The sequence below is a fragment of the Sesamum indicum genome, linkage group LG4 (assembly GCF_000512975.1).
Source record: "Sesamum indicum cultivar Zhongzhi No. 13 linkage group LG4, S_indicum_v1.0, whole genome shotgun sequence".
Taxonomy (NCBI): domain Eukaryota; kingdom Viridiplantae; phylum Streptophyta; class Magnoliopsida; order Lamiales; family Pedaliaceae; genus Sesamum; species Sesamum indicum.
This window is the reverse complement of record NC_026148.1, coordinates 10,539,743-10,561,598: the sequence shown is the minus strand read 5'-3', so window position 1 is coordinate 10,561,598 and position 21,856 is coordinate 10,539,743. Positions and strand designations below refer to the sequence as shown.

General features: G+C 35.9%; 3 protein-coding genes across 5 annotated transcripts; 1 reads left to right on the top strand and 2 right to left on the bottom strand.

Moving 5' to 3' along the window:
- On the bottom strand, positions 2,884-7,555 carry LOC105160549 (peptidyl-prolyl cis-trans isomerase FKBP53). The gene is made up of 11 exons (XM_011077978.2): positions 7,429-7,555; positions 7,207-7,280; positions 6,705-6,946; positions 6,385-6,527; positions 5,392-5,749; positions 5,006-5,203; positions 4,414-4,633; positions 4,191-4,278; positions 4,070-4,111; positions 3,918-3,966; positions 2,884-3,254 (listed from the first exon to the last, which is right to left on the bottom strand). The coding sequence occupies exons 1-11, from the start codon at positions 7,439-7,441 to the stop codon at positions 3,173-3,175; spliced, it is 1,509 nt and encodes a 502-aa protein (XP_011076280.1). The 5' UTR covers positions 7,442-7,555; the 3' UTR covers positions 2,884-3,172.
- Positions 10,352-16,219, top strand: LOC105160547. Of its 3 annotated transcripts, XR_847709.2 has the most exons (4): positions 10,352-13,006; positions 14,462-14,600; positions 14,929-15,022; positions 15,798-16,219. XR_847709.2 is itself a non-coding variant. In XM_011077976.2 (2 exons), exons 1-2 carry the CDS (start codon positions 10,795-10,797, stop codon positions 13,313-13,315), a joined length of 2,397 nt encoding a protein of 798 aa, XP_011076278.1. In that variant the 5' UTR covers positions 10,352-10,794; the 3' UTR covers positions 13,316-13,324. The 3 variants fall into 3 exon arrangements, 2 of the variants coding, with proteins under 2 accessions (XP_011076278.1, XP_011076279.1); XM_011077976.2 differs by lacking the exons at positions 14,462-14,600; positions 14,929-15,022; positions 15,798-16,219 and adding an exon at positions 13,131-13,324; XM_011077977.2 differs by lacking the exons at positions 14,462-14,600; positions 14,929-15,022; positions 15,798-16,219 and having other exon boundaries at positions 10,352-13,271.
- On the bottom strand, positions 18,064-20,912 carry LOC105160546 (protein PPLZ12; the record flags this gene model as incomplete). The annotated part of the gene is given in 5 exon segments (XM_011077975.2): positions 18,064-18,658; positions 18,968-19,064; positions 19,633-19,724; positions 19,818-19,938; positions 20,704-20,912. Coding segments are annotated over 5 exon segments (876 nt in total). The 3' UTR covers positions 18,064-18,287.

Below are 21,856 nucleotides of genomic sequence, written 5' to 3'. Positions count from 1 at the left end.
GGGGTGGGGGGGGGGGGGGAAGGGGGGGGGAAGTGGGTGGGTGGGCTAGTTAGTTATTTTTTTTAATATATAATAAAAATATATTTTTAAAATTTTAAATTATTTATATATAATATAAATTAAATAATATGTTGAATCTAGACCTTTTATTTTTTCAAAATCTAATGGTTGATATTAATTGATTAGATCTAACGATCAATATTTGATCAAAAAAATCCAACGGTCATTAGAATAAAACATAATATATATTAAGTAAGGGTATAACGGTCATTTTCTAAAAAATTAACACCGTTAGTTGGATTTAACGGAGAAGGGGCGATTGAGCTGAGTTTACAAAACACATGGGAGCTTTTAGCCTATTCTGAAAATAGGGAGGTGCTTTTTGCAGACTTTTTAAAACACAGGGAGGTTTTATGCATTTTGTCCTAATTATAAGTGATGTGACACACACATATATATTTCTAGTGTGGTGAAACTCTAGGCCCATATGCTTATTAAACATAGATCCACGCTATTTTCCACATATAATATGGAACCCTGGAATGTATAAGGAATATTCTGGCTAACGATTTTTTTCTCAGGTAGGTCCAACGGCATTGTCATTTTATCCTAAAACACCCTGTTGTTCCTTTGGTGCCAAATGTGATACACCACTACCGCAACCACAATCCAGTTAACCATACTAGTCAAATGTTGCCCTCGTCACCTTCTAGTGGTCCATGTAACATTTTGCTGCCAAGTCTTGTAAGGCAAGCTCCAACTTATCCTGCATCTGAGCTTACTAGACATCTCCTTGAGTACTCGCATTGGAAGAAAATATGCTCATGAGTTTAAAGTTGTTGCGAGTCACCAAGTCCCCAAGACTCGAAATGGGCCACACGAATTTCCTACAAGCCTGACATCTATCTTTTTAACTAGTAGATGGAAGTCCTCACGCTTCAGTTGACAAAGACCCCTAGACACTTAACCGGTAATTGACCCTGTGTAGAGCACCAGCATTCAGGACAGCAACCTTAGATATAATGATCTAGCTTTTACTAGGATTAGCCTTCAAAGTGGTCAAAAGCTAGCTTCAGTACCTGCACCGATTCAGTATTGGATATGCAAAGATCAGCATTGCAAGTTCCCTTTCGTTGCACTTCCAATGATATTCAAAACACTCTGCTTGGTAGCTCCATCACTAGTACAAAAAGGTGAGGGAATAGATGATCCTCATGCCATGACCCCCTCTCTCCCTTGTAATAGCCATGAGGTTATCCAATGTCCTTTGAGAACAACTGATATGTGGTAGTAGTGACACATTCTGCTATCCAGCCAACAAATTTGTTAGGTCACATTTGGATTGATGGAAGGATTTAGAGAAAGTATTTCATTTTAAAAGAATTTGAAATCTATCAATATTTAACAAAACATATTAAAAAATAGAATTAAAGTATTTAAAATTCTTTAAATTTAGAATTATCCAATAAACTCAAAAGATCTGTTATTCAGAATTTGAAATCCATAATTTCAAATCTTTCCATCCAAATACAACCTTAAGAAGCCCATATAAACATGGGGCAGCTAGCAACAAGTCCCAAGCAATCGTGTCATAGGCTTGTTCTTATGTCAACTTCGAGTATACACCTTGATGGCAAGTGGCTCTGGTTGTACCTATGGAGCAACTCTCCTCGGGATAAATGCATTATGACACCCACTAACCAGCTCACCAAATACTCTGTTTCATCCTCTCCACTAAGACTGTTCTTCTCCTTGGGATAGCCTTTTACTCTATTTTTTTGAAGCAAGAAAATTACGCTTACAACCAAACACTATCTTGACTGAATTAAATTAGTCGAACTTAGTCTATATAGTGGATCGGATCGAATCGGCCGTTCAAAATTTAAGTGTATATTCTTGTATTTGTAATTGTAAACCAAATATAACATTACCAAAAGATAAATAAATTATATTAGGTTGAAGTCAAACCAACAATTTGAAAAAAAATAAAAATTACAGCATGAAGTTTAGCATTTTGAAAGTAAATCATGAGAAAGATTGTGAGAATTTGTAAGTGCTAAAAATACTACATAATTTCTATAGAAGAATATATGTGGAGTTATATAGACACAAAAGATATACCATGTAAATCAAGAATGTAATTATTAAAATTGCCATCCCACCTGAAAATTGTAACCATGTTTTAATTAAAAGTGTTACTATTTATAAAAAAGTTAATAATAATAATTACATTTATACACTCGATCTATGGTCCTTCTACGTAAACCACTCTTACTTTTAAAAATTTACAAAAAAGCACACTTGTCAGCCTTTTCGGACCAGTTGGTGGATGGAGTGGAGTGAATACATATACACCCAGTCGTCTTGAATCATCAAATAACCAAAAGACAATCTTGAAGAATCAAAATCAGGATTTCACGAGATTGAGTGAGTGTGAACAAAGGCATAAAAAACCAATTCATAAACAGAAGTGAGTCAACAAGAACATATCTTCATTGTATCTAGGTCTGATGAAATCCAAAGCAATCACGAAATACAACGTAAGATCGCTAGTTCGCCTATTTTTTTATTATCAATTTCCCATCTTTAAGCTGCGACTTATTGCTAATTTAAGTATATATTCACTTATCCCATAATTAAAATTTTAATAAAAGCAGAAACTGCAATCATTATTTTTTCAGGATCAGGTTAGCCTTACATCAGGGAAGATTATAAGTCAGAGATCATACAGAAACTATACACTCAGTTTCAATTTTCTGGTGCCTTGTAGATGTAACAAGAGCTCTCCTGCTACCCATTATGATCCATAAGGGATCAAAGGCTGCCGTTTTCGCCTGGAAAACTTGTCCACAACCAGAACCCCTTCTGCTATGATAAAGCAAGTGAAAGAAACAAGAATACATGATTAAATAATTCCAATTGTTCCTGAATCCAACAGAACCGATAAAAACTGTTTATATCCAGTCTATGGAAGAATATGCCTCATGATTTCAAATATCTCAGTTGCACAGATAGTCTTTGATCTGTTCTCCCCGAATTCTGCTGACTCTTGTACAATCAATTACAAAACCAAAACTGAAGCAGCAAAGCTGCTTCAACAAAGAAAACAAGATATACATTTTACTACCAACTCAAGGCATCATAAATGCGAACATCTTTTAATGTAATAGCATTAGTTAACATCTACCAACTCAACATCGAAGACCAGCCATGAGTTAGGAGGAATTGCCGGACCACATCCTTTAGCCCCATAGCTGCATTTCAAAACCAGATATAACAATGGTCAAGGATTGTGTTAAAGTAGCTGCATTTCCAAATCCAGATATAACAATTTCCCATCTTTATTGAAGTAGCGGAATACAATAATTCCATAATCCAACTGGCAACTAACCACCTCCTAGTTGGTCAGAAACCACCCAAGTCTCATTTTAGTTTTATACACGTACACATGGATCAAAACCTCCATTTAATTACTTGTTATCACATGCAACAAAATCCATTTTAAAATGTTTTTGGCAATTTATGTTGATTGCTATTTATTTGGACTAACTGTGCCAGCACAATAAATCATTTATGCACTTTCTCTTTCATGATGTTTGTAAGAGTACCCAATCAGTTACGGTAACAATGAATTATGTTTTTCTTTAATAAAGATCATTAAGTATAGTCAAAAGTAAAAATCTGCATCTTCTTTGTATGTTTAAATGAATATTTTGTGAAATTTATTTTCTTCTTTTTAAGGCACTTTCTTTACTCTAATATCGTGGAACTTTTCTGCTTGAGTAATATATTATACTCTCATATAACTTTATTCATAATTATAAAGATGTCTGCCATTTAGTTTGCCTAATAGTCACTGCACTTCAAATTGCACTAGGAAATGTGGAAGTAAAAATAAAATAATGAAAATATCATACCCCATAGCTGGAGGAATTGTGATTCTTCGTTTGTCCCCTACGCGCATGCCTGCACGGTCAAATGGGTTAATAGTAAATCGTCAAAACACCAAGAAACCAAGGAAAAAAATTTCTTCAAAAGTGTGCTTGCATGTATCTTAAGCAATAATTACCATTAACACCAACATCCCATCCCTTAATAACTTGACCGATACCTGTCACCAGGAAGAACATAATTAACAGGAAAATGGTAACATATTTAATCATCCATACAATTGCTCAACGGATAGATACCTAGACGAAATTTAAAAGGTGCTCTTCCAATGTTTGAGTCAAAGATTTTGCCATTCTTCTTCAGCTTGCCTATGTAATGGACACCGACCTACAAATGAGAAAAAACATAAGAATCTTGTGTGACAACGCAGTTTGTTTTCCCCAATAAACTTTCTAAGGTAAAACACCATGCACGTATTTTGAGGGGAGCAGTTTTCTTAGGATAATAGAAGTCAAATTTGACCTTTTTTCCTGGAGAAGCTCTTTTTCCATCTGGTTTACCCATTACCAACTCCTCTATCACCAAACCATTGGGAAATGTTCTCACTTGCAATGATTTGGCTTCTTCCTTCTCTTGTTTCTCCACAATAGTTCCCTTTTTTTCTGTTAGTTTTTCCTCTGCACTTGGAGTTGGTGCAACTTCTTGTTGTTTATTCTGTTTCTTCTTTTTCTTTTCTTTCTTCCTGTAATGATTATGACGGAGTATCAAAGTTATGCATCAGAAAAAAGTTGGGTTATAAGAAGATAATAAATCCAACAAAATAAAGGAACATTACTGGAAACAAGCAGGGAATCTAGTGAAAGGAATCAATATACAAGTTGGGCTGAGATAGATGAAAGGGGATCAGAAGAAAGTCTCAGATCATGCTTTCTTCAAAAAGCTAAACATGGCAGGTAGGAAATAATGCCTGTTTCCTTGTACAATGTACCAAATTAAAGATTACTGTTAACAGAAAACATGCACCAAGTTTTCAAAGAATCATGCAATAATCATTCAAAATACTTAATGAATTAACAAGTAGTAAAGACAGCAAATGAAGAAAAAGAAATCTCACTTTTCAGAAGATGGCTTCAGATCACTTCCAATTTCAGCTACTGGTGACTCGTCTGTGCCATTGGAATTTTGCATCCCATTTCCTGGTGCACTCTCTGCTTTCTCTGCTACCTTTTTCTTTTTGTTTCTCTTCTTTTGCTTAACTTCATTTTCAGGGATATCAGGTTGGGCTGTAGAGCCACATGGTTCAATATTTTCCCTGCACAATTTGGATGGAAATGGAATGTAGAATTTTCAAACACTGACCACATTTCTGGCACAAAATCCAAAGGGATAACTAAATACTAAAATTCTAAACCAAATGCAAAATCATCATATCACTCCCAATCACATACAAGCTTTTGGACCATTAGTTCATCAGACACAGTAACTTGAAATTTTGTCTACCTCGCAGGTTCCCCATCTTGGCCAACAGCATCAATTTTTCTTTTCAAACTTTTGATATGAGCCACATCATCTTTTTCATTCTTTTTCTGGGTCTTCTCACCAATCCTCTCATTATTGGTGTCCTCTAATTTTGCTTCAGATTTTGAAATAGATTTGTTTCCACGTGCGGGTAGGGGGAAACCATCTTCATCTTCACTTTCCAAGATAGGAACACCAGTTCCAGCCTTGACAACAATCTGGCGGTTGGAGTTCTCATTGTCATTAGACATGCTTGACTGAAGTTTCTTCTTTTTTGCTCGTTTTGACGTGCCATTCTCATTGGTGGATTTTTCTTCATCCACTATTTCTTCAATTCTCACTGTCATGAATAAACAGAAAATAGAATGAAAAACTTAACCTGATATATTGTATCACAGATCAAAATCTAAAGTTCAAGATAATGAATCCGCACAAGATGTACTTAAGACTTCAAATAAGCAACTGATAAAGATAAGCATTTCGCCATGAGCATCTAGGAGTGGTGACATTGAACTCAAATAACATGAATGCCTTTATCATAAACATATCACTTGCGTCCTAGTAAAAGTTCATACTCTAGAAAACTTACTTAAATTATCCTCACCCTTCTTTTGAAAAATCCGTGTAATGCAAGAAAGAATAAACTTTAAAGTATAATTTAACTTTTTGGTAATGGTGCCCACATTTACTTTCCAGCTTGCCCCAAGATTCTTGTGGACTTGACTCAATAACCATGAACTACACAATGATATAAAATTTTGCGAAATACCTTCATATCCAGGCAAAACCCTACCCTATCTAAGCTACCACTCCACGTAAATCTTCCTAGAAAATTTATTCATCTGGGAACAGTTGGTGGCAAGTACGTGTCAAAGTTTAAACCAAGCATCAGTCAGAGAAGATTGAAGAATACATGGAATGACCAAAAGTTTTTGAAAGAACTGAATTGAGTTAAACATTCAGTTAAGAAAATACCTCCACTATTGGGAACAGGGGAAGGAGGGTACATGCCAAAGTCATCATCAGTATAATCATCCTCCTCATCCTCCTCATCCTCATCTTCAGAATCATCCCCATCTTCAGAATCAGTCAACATAATATCCTCCTCATAAAGATCGCTTAAAATAGTTAAAGAAAATAGCACCAGAGAAACCTAAAATAGTAACAGAACAACTTCCATCCTAGCTCAATATCACTAACACAATTTGTTGCATTAGCATAAAAGATAAAAGACAACTACTATGCCACAATAGACAGAGAGCGCCAATTGATTTAACCACAATACTGGAGGATACGACCCATAAGCATCTCCCTCATTATCCTGATCCTCAGTATCACCATAGAAGAAGCCAGTAAGATGCACACTATGAGGGCCAATAATTTCGAAGGTAACTTCGTCATCCTCCTCGAACTCGAGGTTCAATGCACAAGTCTCAAGTCTTTCAGGCAACAGTGAGCACAGGTAAATAGGCTTCTTATCTCCCACCTTGCACTGTACTATGCTCTTCTTAGTCGACGACCCAGTACCTAAGGTCGCCTAAAAACCAATCAAACAGATATTATACTATCAGCTTCAAACAGAATAATCGTGCATCCATCAAATTAGCATTTATATTCATTATCCACAAAACAATAAAACTTCTGCCCATCTAATTTAGGTGTGCATAATGCAGCCAACACAATTAACTGATGCTTTTATAGTCTTAAGCTACTTTTCCCATGGAGAAAACGAATACATTTGAAAATACAAACAAACTAAGATTCAAACAAATAAGCTGAAATTTTTCATCCACAAACCTGAGATACATGAAGCCTCCCTCTCTCATCATCGTACCGATGAATGTATGGTTTGCCTGGCTTTACTTCAATTCCTGATTTTCGAACAACAATTTATAGAACGGCAGAGGAAACATTTGATCAGCACCAAAAAAGGAAAACAGAAATGAAAAGATAATTTTTAATAAATTAAGATAGAAAACAACAAAATGAAGAGAGAATTTTGGAAGATGCTTGGATTACCCCAGAACGCCATTGCTGTGGTTCAAATTGCACTACACTCTAAAACCCTAGAGAGCAGGCAAAACTGTGGCGTCTGCGGTACTAAACCCTAGTACTGAATGTAAACCATTTTAGGCGCTAATTTCCCAAATAAATATTAGGTTGTTATCGACGGTCGTGAATTTGTAACCTGTGTGGTGCCCTCTGTTTATGACACGTGGACAATAATTCTTGTAACGTGTGTGGTGCCCCTCTGTACTTATGACACGTGGACAATAATTCTTGGGACAATTTTCTATTTAAGAAATAAAATATATTATAAATAAAAATAAAATATATAAATTAACTTATTATATTTTATAAAATAAATTATTTTATTAATGTATAGATATTATCAACATAACAAAAAAAATTAATATTATGGTAACGCACATCACGATTGTGAATGAAAAGATAGTTTTTTTTATCAACTTCCACATATTTTTCCCTCTCTTACCTTTTTTTCATTAATTTCTCATAATTTTTTTTTGTTATTAATATAAATTTTTTAAATTATTACAAGTAATATACTTTTGTGTAGAAAAATTTTCTTCTTCATTTATAGAAAGCAAAATTTAAACAATAAATATTTCCATAAAAGTAATTAATTATTTTATTTTTGAATACTTATACACACATATCGAGTGTGTTGCATATTCCCAGTATTAAAAATACAACCATAGTCATTTTATATTTAGATATATAAAGATATGAATGGATGTGAAGTATAAACAGTATATGAATGATAATTAATGGGGATAGTTACACTCCATTTCCCTGATATTTAATGTAATTACACATAAAATTCTCTATAATTTGAGAAATTACATTTAGCACCTTTGAAGTTTGCTTACATTAGTCAAAATTTATCGAATTTGTTGATATTAATTAAAAAATTTGAAAAAATCTATATTTACCCTAAATTGACTTATTATTGACTTATAGTAGGTCAAATAATTTTTTTTTTAATAATCAAATTATACCCATACGTTTTCACGTATTAATGCATGTGATGAGATATATTTTCACCGTTATAAGAATAGTTTAGTTCGAAAAAAATTATTTGACCTCCAATAAATCATTAATAAGTCAATTGAGGGTAAATATCAATTTTCGTAAGTTTTTTTTGTTAATATCAGCAAATTCAGTAAATTTTGACTAATAGATGGACTTATTTGTTAGATGAAAGCAAATCTCAAGGATGCTAAATGTAATTTTTCAAACTACAAGAGGTTTACGTGTAATTATACCAAACTTTAGGGGAGAAAAGTGTAACTACCCCTAATTAATATATTGTACCACTAAGAAATTAATATGAATTTATGAGTATCCACAACCTTTTGTTTTTTTTTTAGGTATATCTAATTGAAGTTAATTCCCAAAGTGCATGATAGAGTGGTTGACAGTTGCGAGTTAATTAGACACATGCACATATCTAGTTAGTCCACTTAGCCTTCAATAATAATGATTTGGATTGCCATTAATGATTTTTTGTTGTATTCCATCCTTCCTTTTCTTTTTCTTTTTTTTTTTTTGTTTTTTGGGACTAGTATGGTGCACTAATGATCATAGTGTATTAGTTGTCATTACATTTGTGGTGAAATTGACCTTCAAGAGGTATTTTGAGGAAATCTTATATGGAAGGCAAAGAAAAAGAAAATTAAACAAATGAAATGAAACAGAAAAGGTGGCTAATTAATCTTTTTAAAGAAAAAAATATAATTAAATGTTCAAGTTAATTATATATATGTATACTAATCTTTGTATGATTTTAATTGGCCTGAATCTAGCATATTTGCTTTATGGAATAGGCGTGTTTTTTATTCGCGCCTGATCGTGCTCCAATTTAACTTGACCTACACACAAAGAAAAAAGAAAAGCACCTCCAAACAGAATCTTATGTAACGAAGGGGCTACTGAAACAAACAATCCCCTCATCTTTTATTGCCCCTACTCAAGACATTGTTTGAGGGCGATTCGACGCACCCTATGTTTTGACTGGACTACCGACGTTTTGTGGGCAGCAAAAAGGTGGTGATGAAAGCATTGTATCTCGACTTCTTATTGTGCACATTAGGCTCTCTTATATACCACATATGACGCGAGCACAATTTTCGATGATTTGATGGAGGAATACGCGGGGCACCTTCAGTGGAAAAATTTATTATTGAAAATGTCCGACAACGGATACTTAGTATTGATTTACCTCATTCTATTAGTACTTGTGCATTTTTTTCGTTTATGGTGGCTCCCTTGGCCTGTCGATGTGATTGCCTAACCTTTCATATTGTATTGTACCAATATACTACCATTTATTTAATAAAATTTACATTTATCGAAAAAAAGAAGACGATAAAAAAAATCTAAAAATTTCATTTCTTCTCAAATTTCAAATCACTCTATTCGAATAACTTAAAAATCTCCGAGTCCAATCAAACTCACTTAATGCTAAAAATTTCAATAAAATCATAAACGCATTACAAGTAGAAAATGTTGTCCAATAATACCAGAAAATGCAACACATAAAATAATGTTTTTTCATGTGTTCTTTTGTTTTGATTATTTTATTTTCGAATTTAGTTTTAGGAAATAGGAATAGTTATTGAGAATGAGCAGAGCGGCATAGATATAGAACAGGATGTCATTCAGACCAATTGTGGCGTTGACCAAAGACCCAAATCTGATTGGGCACTTGCAAGACGGGCCCACAGGTTGACGAATCTCCCTTTCTCATTCGTGGATTCTGCACACGCGCCTTTTTTAGCACGTGGTAACAGAAAAAAATAAAGGTGCTTTTATTTTTGTTTTATTTTTATAGTATTATTAACGTCCGTCAGCAGACCATAATATTTGTTTATTTAAATAAATAATTAATTAAAATGTGTAGATGGTTATTCCCCCATTTTCTTCTCCCTCACAGACCCAAGAACACCTCTCTCTCTCTCTTCTCTTCTCTCTCTACATTTCTCAGCCAATGGCATGGTTCTCTGCTATATAGTCTTTCTCCAGCTTCTAGTTCTTCATGTCATGTTCAGCTAAACTATTTGTCAAACACCTAGTAGGCAGCTTCTGCTTCGTTTCTGGAATACTGCCATTTTCCGGCGAAATGCCGGCTGCCGGAGTGGAATACCGGTGGAACCTAGAACCCACCTTTTACCCTGCCAGATTTCCTAGATGAACTAATTCTTTAACGTTAAAATGTTTCCAACTTCAAAATGGTGTACCAAACTCTCACCTAGATCATAAACCAGTTGCTCCCACAGAAAGAAGATTCCGGTTTTCACCGAGGAAAACTTGACCATTCGAGGAATTTTGGCACCCATTTTCTCGGATAGGAAGCCTATTTCAATGTCTAATGCTAATTCAAGCTCAATTGATGCGTCTGAAGACGTCGCCGTGAAGGCGGTCAACAAGCGGTATGAAGGTTTAGTGACTGTTCGTACAAAGGCTGTCAAAGGGAAAGGAGCTTGGTATTGGGCTCATCTTGAGCCCATTTTGATCAGGAATCCTGAAACCAACATGCCGAAAGCCGTTAAACTTAAATGCACTCTCTGTGATGCTGCATTTTCTGCGTCAAATCCATCCAGGACTGCTTCTGAGCATCTTAAGAGAGGAACTTGTCCAAATTTCAGCTTAATGTTGAAGCCCATTTCGCAGTTGCCCCCTTTGGCTTCACCTTCTTCGCAGCAAAATCATCGCAAGCGAAGCTCACAATCTCAGCAAGCAGTGGGTACTTCTTCAAATGTGTATCCAATTAGCATGGTTGATTCCTCTCGGTTCAGGAATGAAACAAGCTTTCCGCCAGCCCAAACTCTGCAGGCACCGGGTGTGACTCTGAAGCCACTGGTCTTGTCCGGTGGGAAAGAGGATTTGGGGCCACTAGCGCTGTTGGAAAATAGTGTGAAGAAGCTCAAAAGCCCCAAAGCTTCACCTAATCCGACTTTGAGCAAAGACCAAGTCAATACAGCCTTCAATTTTTTAGCTGATTGGTTCTACGAGTCATGTGGATCGGTGTCATTATCAAGTCTTGAACATCCTAAGTTCCAAGCTTTCCTTAACCAGGTGGGCTTGCCTGCGTTGTCAAAAAGGGAGTTTTCAAGTGCCAGGCTCGATTCTAAGTTTGAGGAAGCTAGAATTGAGTCAGAAGCTAGAATTAGGGATGCGGCATTCTTTCAGGTTGCTTCTGACGGGTGGAAGAGCAAGAATTCTACTAGTGCCAGTCAGTGCTTGGTTAACTTTATGGTGAATCTTCCCAATGGGACAAGAGTGTTCCAGAAGGTGGTATATTCTGCTGGTGGTTCAATGCCATCACAGTATGCAGAGGAGGTTCTGTCGGAGACAATTCAAGGAATATGCGGCAATGACGCACAGAGATGTGTGGGGATTGTTGCAGATAAGTTTAAAGCAAAAGCATTGAGAAATTTAGAACTCCAGAACCATTGGATGGTCAATTTTTCTTGTCAGGTTCAAGGATTTTTTAGTCTGATAAAGGACTTCTATAGAGAACTTCCATTATTTAGGAGTGTAAGTGATAATTGTTTGAAAATTGCGTATTTGATTAATTCCACGCCACATATTAGGAATAGCTTCCACAAGTTTAGGTTGCAAGGGCTTGACTTTGCTGGGTATATTAGAGTTCCTCCTCCTAAATGCGATATCTCAAAAAATTTGGCTCCGTTTATTGCTATGTTGGATGATTTAATAAGCTGTTCCCGAATTCTACATCTAATTGTATTGGATGATTCATATAAAGTTGTTTGCTTAGCTGATATCACTGCAAGGGAATGCGCTGACATGATTCAGGATGTTGGGTTCTGGAATGATGTGGAGGCTGCTCATTCACTAGTGAAGATGATCATGGGGATGGCTGAAGACATTGAGGCTGAGAGGCCATTAGTTGGCCAGTGTATTCCCCTTTGGGAGGAACTGAGGGCTAAAGTTAAGGACTGGTGCACCAAATACAACTTTGCTGAGGGACCTGTTGAGAGGATAGTAGAAAGGCGATTCAAAAAGAACTATCACCCAGCATGGTCAGCTGCATTTGTTCTTGATCCATTATATTTGGTCAGAGATGCAAGTGGGAAGTACCTTCCCCCTTTCAAGTGTTTGACACATGAGCAAGAGAAGGATGTTGACAAGCTTGTAACAAGGTTGGTTTCAAAGGAGGAAGCCCACATTGCTTTAATGGAACTTATGAAGTGGAGGTCAGAAGGTTTAGACCCACTATATGCTCAGGCAGTTCAAGTAAAGCAGCGGGATCCTGTGACAGGAAAGATGAAGATCGCTAATCCTCAGAGCAGTAGACTTGTGTGGGAAACTTGCCTTAAAGAGTTCAAGTCACTGGGTAAAGTTGCTGTGAGGCTTCTTTTCCTTCATGCAACCTCATGTGGGATCAAGTGCAATTGGTCCTTCACAAGGTGGTTTTGTGGACAAGGACATTCAAGGTCAGGCTTGGAGAGAGCTCAGAAACTAGTTTTTGTTGCAGCTCATGCAAAGCTTGAAAGACGGGACTTTTCCAGTGCAGAAGAGAAGGATGCGGAACTTTTTGGCACAATGAGTGGTGAGAATGACATGCTCAATGAGGTTCTTGCAGATACATCATCTATCTAGTGTTTTTGTCTGTTAACTCTTGTAGAATTCTTTGTGTAGGATTTATTGATTTTTTATTTTCTCCTTTCTGTCAGTTTCTTTACTTCTAAGAGTACAAGAATCTGGAGTTGAGTCCATAGGGAGGATAAAAGATCCATTGCTGCGAGAAAACACTATATGGCCATCTCTTAACCAATTAGCTGGGGAAGATTCTTGGTGTGTAGACAGGAAACCCATTCTTGTTTGTAGTTATATATCTGAATCAGAAATAGATCATTAAGTTGTAGCATATGAAATGCTTGTTATTGTGATTAGGTTCATGATCCTTCCTTTGAATTTTGATCAGTCATGTCGCAGACACTAGGGATGAAAGCTGTTTATCATGTTCTTGTTGAAGCCACAATATATGTCAAATTTCTACCAAGCACCTAATAGTCCTGCCATTCTCCTGGAGTACAACTTTAACCTTAACTGTGGCGCAGTTATGCACTGTCGATTATCCATTGAAATGTTTTCCTGCTAATCCAGTTATTTTAGCTGTTGTCAGTTCAATTCTCCTGTGGTTGTCCAAATCTCTTTTGTTTCTGATAGCTAAATGATTAACTGCAGTACTGAGTTTATCTTTAAAAGCTAGAAATTCCAACATTTTGATCTATGGATTTTCAGACTTTCTCCCCAATTTCCAAATTAAAATGATCCCATTTTATGCAGTAACAATGGAACTGGGAATATTTTATCAGACTTCGTAAGATTGTTAAGTTCACTTTTTGCTCAAGTACCTCTAGGTTATCCAAATGCAACTAGTGGTGGATTACAAATATATCAAGCACCCTGCTTGCACTGATTGCATGTAACCTTGGTAGTATAATGTATGACTAACTGGAAACTTGAGGTTTGTTTGGGTGTGAAAGTATGAAGATGACTAAACAAGCAAGTTTGTTCTTGCCCTCTTCTCTCAAAGAAGTGGTAATAGATTGGCATGAATGCTTGCAAATTCCCATTTCCAACTTTATCAGACATAAGGTTTATTAATTATTATTACCATCCAGTTTCTCCCCCTTGAGCACTAAAAATACTGGCAGTGGCATGCAATCTGCTAGAATTGTCATATCTTCAAACAATAGCATTAATGAGCATCACAGTTGAACTTAAAGAATGCCTGGCAAATTTATGTTCTCAGAATTGTTTTATCAAAAGGCTATCTTTTCTTACTTCATGCTAGTAGCCTGAGAATAACTATTAGATTTCAGACTGGAGTGCCTTCAGTAACAGTCATGGATGAACACAATCCATTTTTGTCTGGAACTGAAAACATTTCAGCAGAACACTAAGAAGGGTTGTTCCTGGTTCTGTGTATATGTATTTGAAAGTTATGAACTCCAGCATGTATACAAAAGTATCTTTTTCCTTGAATTCTTTTCTTCAGCAGTAAAGCTCTAGCCGAAGAAGCAACTTTACCATCTTCTTTGTCAAGATAGGGCCTCCGGAAATGCCCCCACCATGGATAGTGAAAGTCCATACAGAAATTTGTTTACCTGTCATGATCAAAGAGAATGGACAAAAAGGTTTTTCTCCTCCTCTTCCCTTCACTGCATGTCTGTGTGTTTTCAGTTAATTATTTTACTAAGCTTTTACCCCAGATCAGTTAACTTGTCTTGTAAACAACCTTACATTCTCTTGATTGCAGCTTGGCCCCTTCTGCTTAAGATTTCAAACACAACGTTGGGAAATTAGAGTTTTAATGTCATTAGTTACTTTTCTGTGATCTAAAACAAGCCATTTGAGCAACCCTAAAGCAAGGGGGGTCGTCGGGGTCATCAGTGCATTCTATTACTGAAATGGATGGTGCAACGAACTTCAACTGACTAACAAGATCTCCTTTGTTCTACACAGCATTGACTTTAATTCCAGCATGTTGATATTCTTGGTGGTGGAGCTGTTATTTTCATGCTTTACACGTGTTGGATGCGTATACGGCCTCATGTTGGTAACAACTCCTCTTGTCTATCTGTAGTTTTTACCTACTTTTACCTTACAAATCTCTTGGTCCTCAAGTTTTGCCTGTGCTGAGTTTTTGACTTTCTTGCATAGTTTCTGAAATTGCTAGCAACTTGAGATAAAAGAGTAGGAAATCCTTTCTGCACATGCAAGGGGCATGCATGTAAGGGTACTCGGTGTTTTACACAGACATTCACGGCAGCTGTCAAGTAAAAGGTTGTAATAAACTAAAGTATGTGCATGATTATCCATTAAAGACTTTATGATGAATGGTACAAGGGATGGTAGCAAAAGTTAGAGAGAGATGGGAAAATATAGAATGTATGCCAACATCTCATATGGGATCTATTATGAAATGTTCATTATCCCATTCCCCAATTATAGTTTCTAAAGTAGGCGTCGTCTTCTTTTGGTACTCAATCATTCTTTTACCATCCCTTCGTTGTTTCCCCTGTACGTCTCTATCATTTTCAACAACTTTGAATCCAAACCGCTCCATTTCCTTTTCATATTATACATTCGTCGAAAACGACAAATAAACTTGGGAAAAGGGTTTATGCATTTTCTTGCTTCTGGCATTTTCAAGAAAATTTCTTTCTTTAATCACACGACAAGTATATTTCACTCGTTAGCAGAATAGAACTCACTCGTTAAGATGAAAACGAAGTAGATTCTCATTTCACCCGTCGCCTAGATGTTTGCATAATTACCCTCAATGATTCTAACTTTGGCGTTTGCTCATAAATCCTTTGTTCTTGCTCTAGGTACCGATTTGATTGAATGACAGACGAGCTTTGTCGGCTGGAACGGGTAAAACTGACTGCTCACCAAACATGAGAGGAAAAAGGCTTTCTCAAAGGTATGGAATGGCTCCATTGCTTAATTCTCTCATGTTCTTGTTAAAGGGGAAGGAGATGTAATGATTAGTATGGTACAGAACAACACTCATTTTCTATGAGAATCTCCACCCTTTCAATGGCCCCCCACATAATTACTCTGTCTCTCATCTCCTTTTACAACTCCCACTTGAAGATATCTTGGTTGTTTTTGAATTCAAACTCCTTCCAGAAACATATTTGTACATTTGTTGTTGTTGGCTTACTTTTTCCCCTTTTGTTTTTCACTTTTACTGTAAGAATGGTTGAATTTATTGTAAAATCTATATCATAGAGTAGGGCTTTCTAGATGTTAGAAATATACATATACTCGATTTTCGCACTTCCACCTGCATAAAAGAAAACACGCGCACCAAGAGGTTGTAAATAAGATCTATATTCACATGTCCTATAAGATTTAAATCTTATTTCAAACACCAAGTTATTGAAATATTTGGGTAAATAAGATGATGGAGCTCACAAGTTTTAAAAGAAAAATGAACTAAATTGTTATGATCTCTAATATAAGTTGAGAGCTCCTTTAAAGGTGTTTATAAGCTAATTTTATAAGTTTTTTTTTTTTCCAAAAGAAAAAAAAGTTACCAAATACTATGCAATATTTCTTTTTAAAAAACACTGACCCGAAGGGTTTAAATCTATCATTTTTATTGTAAGAATATAAAGATGTAAATGGTATTGAGGTAACATATAAGATGACGCCAAATGTCAGCAAAGATAAAAAAACTTTTAAAGGGTTGATTTGTATTTTACGTAGGAAATTTATAAACTTTTTATTGCTTTTACAATGATATCATCAAATCACGTCAATTAAAATTTGATTTTATTTATTAACCAGACAACAATAAGCATTACGAATATTTGTCAATTACTTCTCCACTGACTTTGGTCCAATCAAATTTGATTTGAATTTTTGACAAAAAAAAATATGTACACATTCTCCTTATAGTAACATATGATTGAGTAATTGCAACGCTGATATACAAGATAAGAAGGATACCAAAGTGGTATACTTGTTTTCAAATGTGCAATAATAGAGAAGTAGTGGGAATAATGAGCAACATACTGACATGAATCATTAGATTGCTACAAAATTATAGGCAGAATTGTAGATGAAATTGAAATCCATGTGATTCTTGCAATTGATGACAATCACTTTCATTACTTACAACCTTTGCCCCAATTAGGGCAAGCTTTCATTACGTATGGCTCCTTTGAACTAAATAATTATTGTTTAATTTCATTAAAGGTCGATTTATTTAGACTTCCTTACCAGAAGAGGAATCAATAGCAGCTGAGAGACCATATGGTATCATTCTCGTATCTTACTTTCTAGATTCCCAATATCAAATTCATTATTCTTTTTTAGACTTTGGTTGATTGTAATTGGCTAATATCGTCTGATTATGTCGCAAACATGTCAGAAATTTTAAAAACTTATTTTAAAAGTACACTATAACATGTTATAAATTCAAAAACATCCTATAAAACATATAATATAAATTGTTTTAAATAAGTTAACCAGATGGCGAGATTAAATATGTAGTTAAGAAAGAGAGATTGAATGGAATAATATTGACAAGAGGGATAAAATGGTTAAGACATCAGCTGAACTCTATGGATCAATATGCTGCTACTGGACCCGTCACTGTTGAGAGCCCTACTCCGAGGTACGGGCACCACAGTTAATTTCCCACTCTTGATCCCGAAAGGGACAAATCACGAGTGCGAAAACAGGCTCACATAACTGCAAAGCCAATTTGCTGCTGGCCGCTTAGCTACTTCGCCTTGAAGGAAGAGATTTCTAATCATCCTTGAAGGGGAATATGGTCCATAAAATTTCCGGTTGTTGCTATGGGGATACAGGACAGAAACAATAACTAGAAACAAGTCATATATCAAACAAAAAACAAAAAAAAACCGGAAACACGTTATGCTGTCAAGCATAACTGTGACCTTCAAATGTACAAATAAATAATGATTCATTTCTCACTAAATATGAAGATCGTCAAGAATCAACTCAAGTCAGCAGCTCTAAGCTGTAACTTTGGCGCTGATTAGCTTCAGATTTTATCAAGATAAACTCAATACCTAATATACTTTCCCCATTATAATTCACAAAATGAAGATGTATATATACCACCAAGTTATCCTCCATCAGCTGTCAATCACCTAAATCTGAAATTATGTACACATTATCACATCTTAAGCATAGAAGATCCAACAAGCACTTTTAGACATGAATACCACATTGAAGATCATATAACTATTTATTTTTATTCCACAATCTCTCTAGTATAAAGAACTCAAATATTATAGACTATAGAGCACTCATTGAAATATTCATGGAAACCAGCTAGTTTATTCAACATTGAGATGCGCGCTTGATCCCTCCATGAGCCCATTACGTATCTGCTCACCAATATCCCGGACATGACCAGGACCGTGGGGTATGAAAACTGTTGTGTTCTTGGAACCATTTCCAAGGTCTTTGATTGTGTCAAAATACTGGGTGATCATGATGAGGTCCATAACCTCCTTTGCAGATGTGCCCTCAACCTTGTGGGAGAAGTTCAAGATATTCTCTCGAAGGCCATCTGTAATAGCCTGCCTCTGTCTGGCAACCCCCACTCCACCAAGATACTTGGCTTCAGCATCAGCTTCTGCTTTCTTGACCTGGAGAATCTTCTCTGCCTCCCCTTTGTACACGCTAGCAAGCTGCATCCTTTGAGCTATCATGTCAATAAATTGCACGGTTAGCAGGATTAAGAAACTATATCCGAAAACTTCCAGTTGCATACATGGCTAATTCTGTTACTCTTGAAAAGTGTACCGGGAGATCAATTTGCATATGCGCACAAAGTAAAGTTCATATATTTAGAAAAACAGTTCAAACTTTTGCAAATGAAGAAAGAGCAAGGTGACCACCTAAATTAATATATCAAAATTCAACACAGCACATTCTAAACCACTTGAGCATTCTGCTAATCTGTACTGAAAGTCAAAATCATAATGAAAGCAAAACTGCCAACGATGCTAACCTGCATTTATTTCATTCATTGCTTTCCGTACAGAAGGATCAGGAATAATGTCAACCATCAATATGTGCTCTATGTTGTATCCATATGCTCCCATCACCTGACAGATGGAATTAATGTAAATGGACACTTTAAGCAGCATATCCTTTGTACAGAACTTTCAGTTCAACTGTGTCTTGCATAAGAGGTTCTATCAGCATACGGTGGTCGCCAAACCCATTTCAGCATCACAGAGCAATTTAAGAAGGCAATTCTTTCTTTCTTTTTTTGGGTTTTTTTATGCTTTTTGGTGGGGTGGGGGGGTGGGGTGGGCAGTTAATTAGTAGAAAAAAAAAACACATCATTGAGTTCTTTAAGTTCACATGAAAACAAGCAACCAAGCCAATGGAACATGAAAATGCGAAGTTCACATGATTCAAGTTGAGGACCCGGGTTAACTGATATCACTAAGCTGCTATTAGCATCTACAAGAGGGCATCTTTCCAATACAGTGCAGAGTCATTGAATGGAGTAAACAAGTCCACACCTACTCACTCATCACCCTATTGATGCAGATGAGACAGTAATACTTCCCGCACATATCACAGAGTCACTACTTGAGTTCTGCAATTTTCCCAGGTATCTCATAATGCCAGATTATCTACAGCAATTTGAAAAATATAATTTACCTTCTCAAGTTCCTCTAATACAGCTTGAGCAACATCACCCTTTTGTTCAAAAAGTTCATCCAAAGTCATTCTAGGGACATGAGCTCGGACCACTAGTAAGACAGTAGATGCAACATTAGACGACCACAATAACATTTTTATTAGTACAATTAGGAGGACGTAATATGGATACATATGTTTAGTACCATCAAATACATAAGATTGAATCTGCTCTTGAGGATTTTGTAATTCATAGAAAGCATCATCTGCATTTTCCTTGATCACTCTGTATTGAATAGAACAATGCAATTGAACAAATACATTGTCCTGTTGCATTATAGATGTATTAGGATATCGCTCAAAAGACAAAGGATGCCACAACAATATATGTCTCAACCACATAACCATCAAGTGAAGATTTATAGCCACTTTTGCAGTGTACTTGAATAATGCCTTCTTGGAAAATACAACTTTCATAAACACTCATCAGATCAAGATTTTCCTATTTCCAATCATGACCACTCATTTGTAAATAACACCTAAATTATAAGAAACACAGTCCTTCAGCTTTTAATCTGAAAATGACAGAAATGGAGCAGAAGACAGGAGGGACATGGTACCAACAAGATTGCTGGCACTGTCCATACGTCGTATTGGAGCCATACAGGCACAAATGTCTGAACAATGCTCGTGATGATCTTTTCAGTTGGTCCATTACTTTTTGTGTAAGAACAACTGAAAACTGCAACCTTTCTTCCGAAATAATAAGTTCCAGACTTATGCATAATCAAATCAAATTTGTGACCAATCACAAATCATACTACTAAAAATCATATCCACCCAAATTAGAACTTGCTCGGAAACAATAAAATCACATTCACAGTAACTCTTTTTTCTTCACCTGAAACGCGACCCTGACTTACACGAATCAAAATTCAACACATTGAAGAATGCAAACAGCATCGAGGAAATAAGACAATATTCAAACGCAAGACATTAAGGTCAACGTTAACAACACTATCTCACAATCACAGTCATTTCTCCCACACTCCCACATACGCTCATACACAGATAAAAAAATTACTCAAGGACCTTAGTTTTGGTCTCGATTTTGACATCAAGAGAGCTGATCCTGGTGGTGAGGATTCCGGCGAGGCATTCACCTGCCAAGGGATTGAACCAATGGAGACCGGGCTGAGCGAGGCGGTCGAACCGCCCCCACTTCTCGACCACTCCTATGCTGGCTTGGTCCACGCACCCGCACAATACACAGTAAGCATTCCCCATACCTCTCTCTCTCTCTATCCAGTTTCCTTTCGCTCAAAACTTGATCCAGTCGCAGAAATTAAGACGAAGACAAAAAGGGCACACGCTGCTTCAACGTGTACGTGTGAAATCCACGCAGTGGACGTAGTCGACCGCCTTCCGTCTTCGCGGGCTTAATTTACTATTATTTCATCCTTTTTTTTTGATAATTTATTTTCTCAACGGATTCCTAATAAAACCGGTGCAAGCCCATATATGGAAAGGAGAAGGTCCAGCCCATAACAAATATGGGCCTCCACTGGGAAAATACTGAAGGCTCTCAAGAAGAAGCCCATCATTATTGATCTACAATGCCCGCTAGAAACGTAATTCTACTTGCTATTATTTTTCAACGCAACCAATTCAAATTTGAATTCAAGACCTCCAATAAAAAATTTTAAGTCAAAACTGCTGCCCTGGATACAATAGTTTGAATTCTATTATAAATATTAAACTTACTATTTTGTATGAGAATACTATTAGATTGATGGGGTCAACTTACGAATATAATCAAATCGTTGAAAAAAATTACTTCGTCGTTGATCATTGATAATAATTTTTATTTTAGAATAAATGCACATTTTTTATTTATAAAAAAGAACGAATATTTTTACTAATAAGATTTAAAAAAATTTATATATTGAAATTATTTTAGTATAATATTAATTTTTTTATTTTCTAATATAAAATAAAGAGACGGGTTAATCAGTAATATTATAAAAATTAATTTTTTTCTCAATCTATTTTTCTTATACCAAACAAGAAAAACTACTTGAGATTTTGTCCCACATCCAATCATACTAAACAATTTAGAAAAAAGAATAAAAAACAATTTCCTTCCTTTTTTCCTTTTACTTTCCCTTTGTCTCTCACTTGAACCAAACAAACCCTTAGTACAAAATAAATATCGTTTCCTGATATATACATATTTTTAGGTGGA

Coding starts and splice junctions, on each gene's coding strand:
- LOC105160549 (XM_011077978.2), bottom strand. Junction 6,947..7,206: donor GGAGGCTTCATGTATCTCAG/GTTTGTGGATGA, acceptor ATTGGTTTTTAG/GCGACCTTAGGTACTGGGTC. Junction 4,634..5,005: donor CTGAAGCCATCTTCTGAAAA/GTGAGATTTCTT, acceptor TAATCATTACAG/GAAGAAAGAAAAGAAAAAGA.
- LOC105160547 (XM_011077976.2), top strand. CDS start 10,795: ATGTCTAATGCTAATTCAAGCTCAATTGATGCGTCTGAAGACGTCGCC. Junction 13,007..13,130: donor ACTTTTTGGCACAATGAGTG/GTGAGAATGACA, acceptor CCTTTCTGTCAG/TTTCTTTACTTCTAAGAGTA.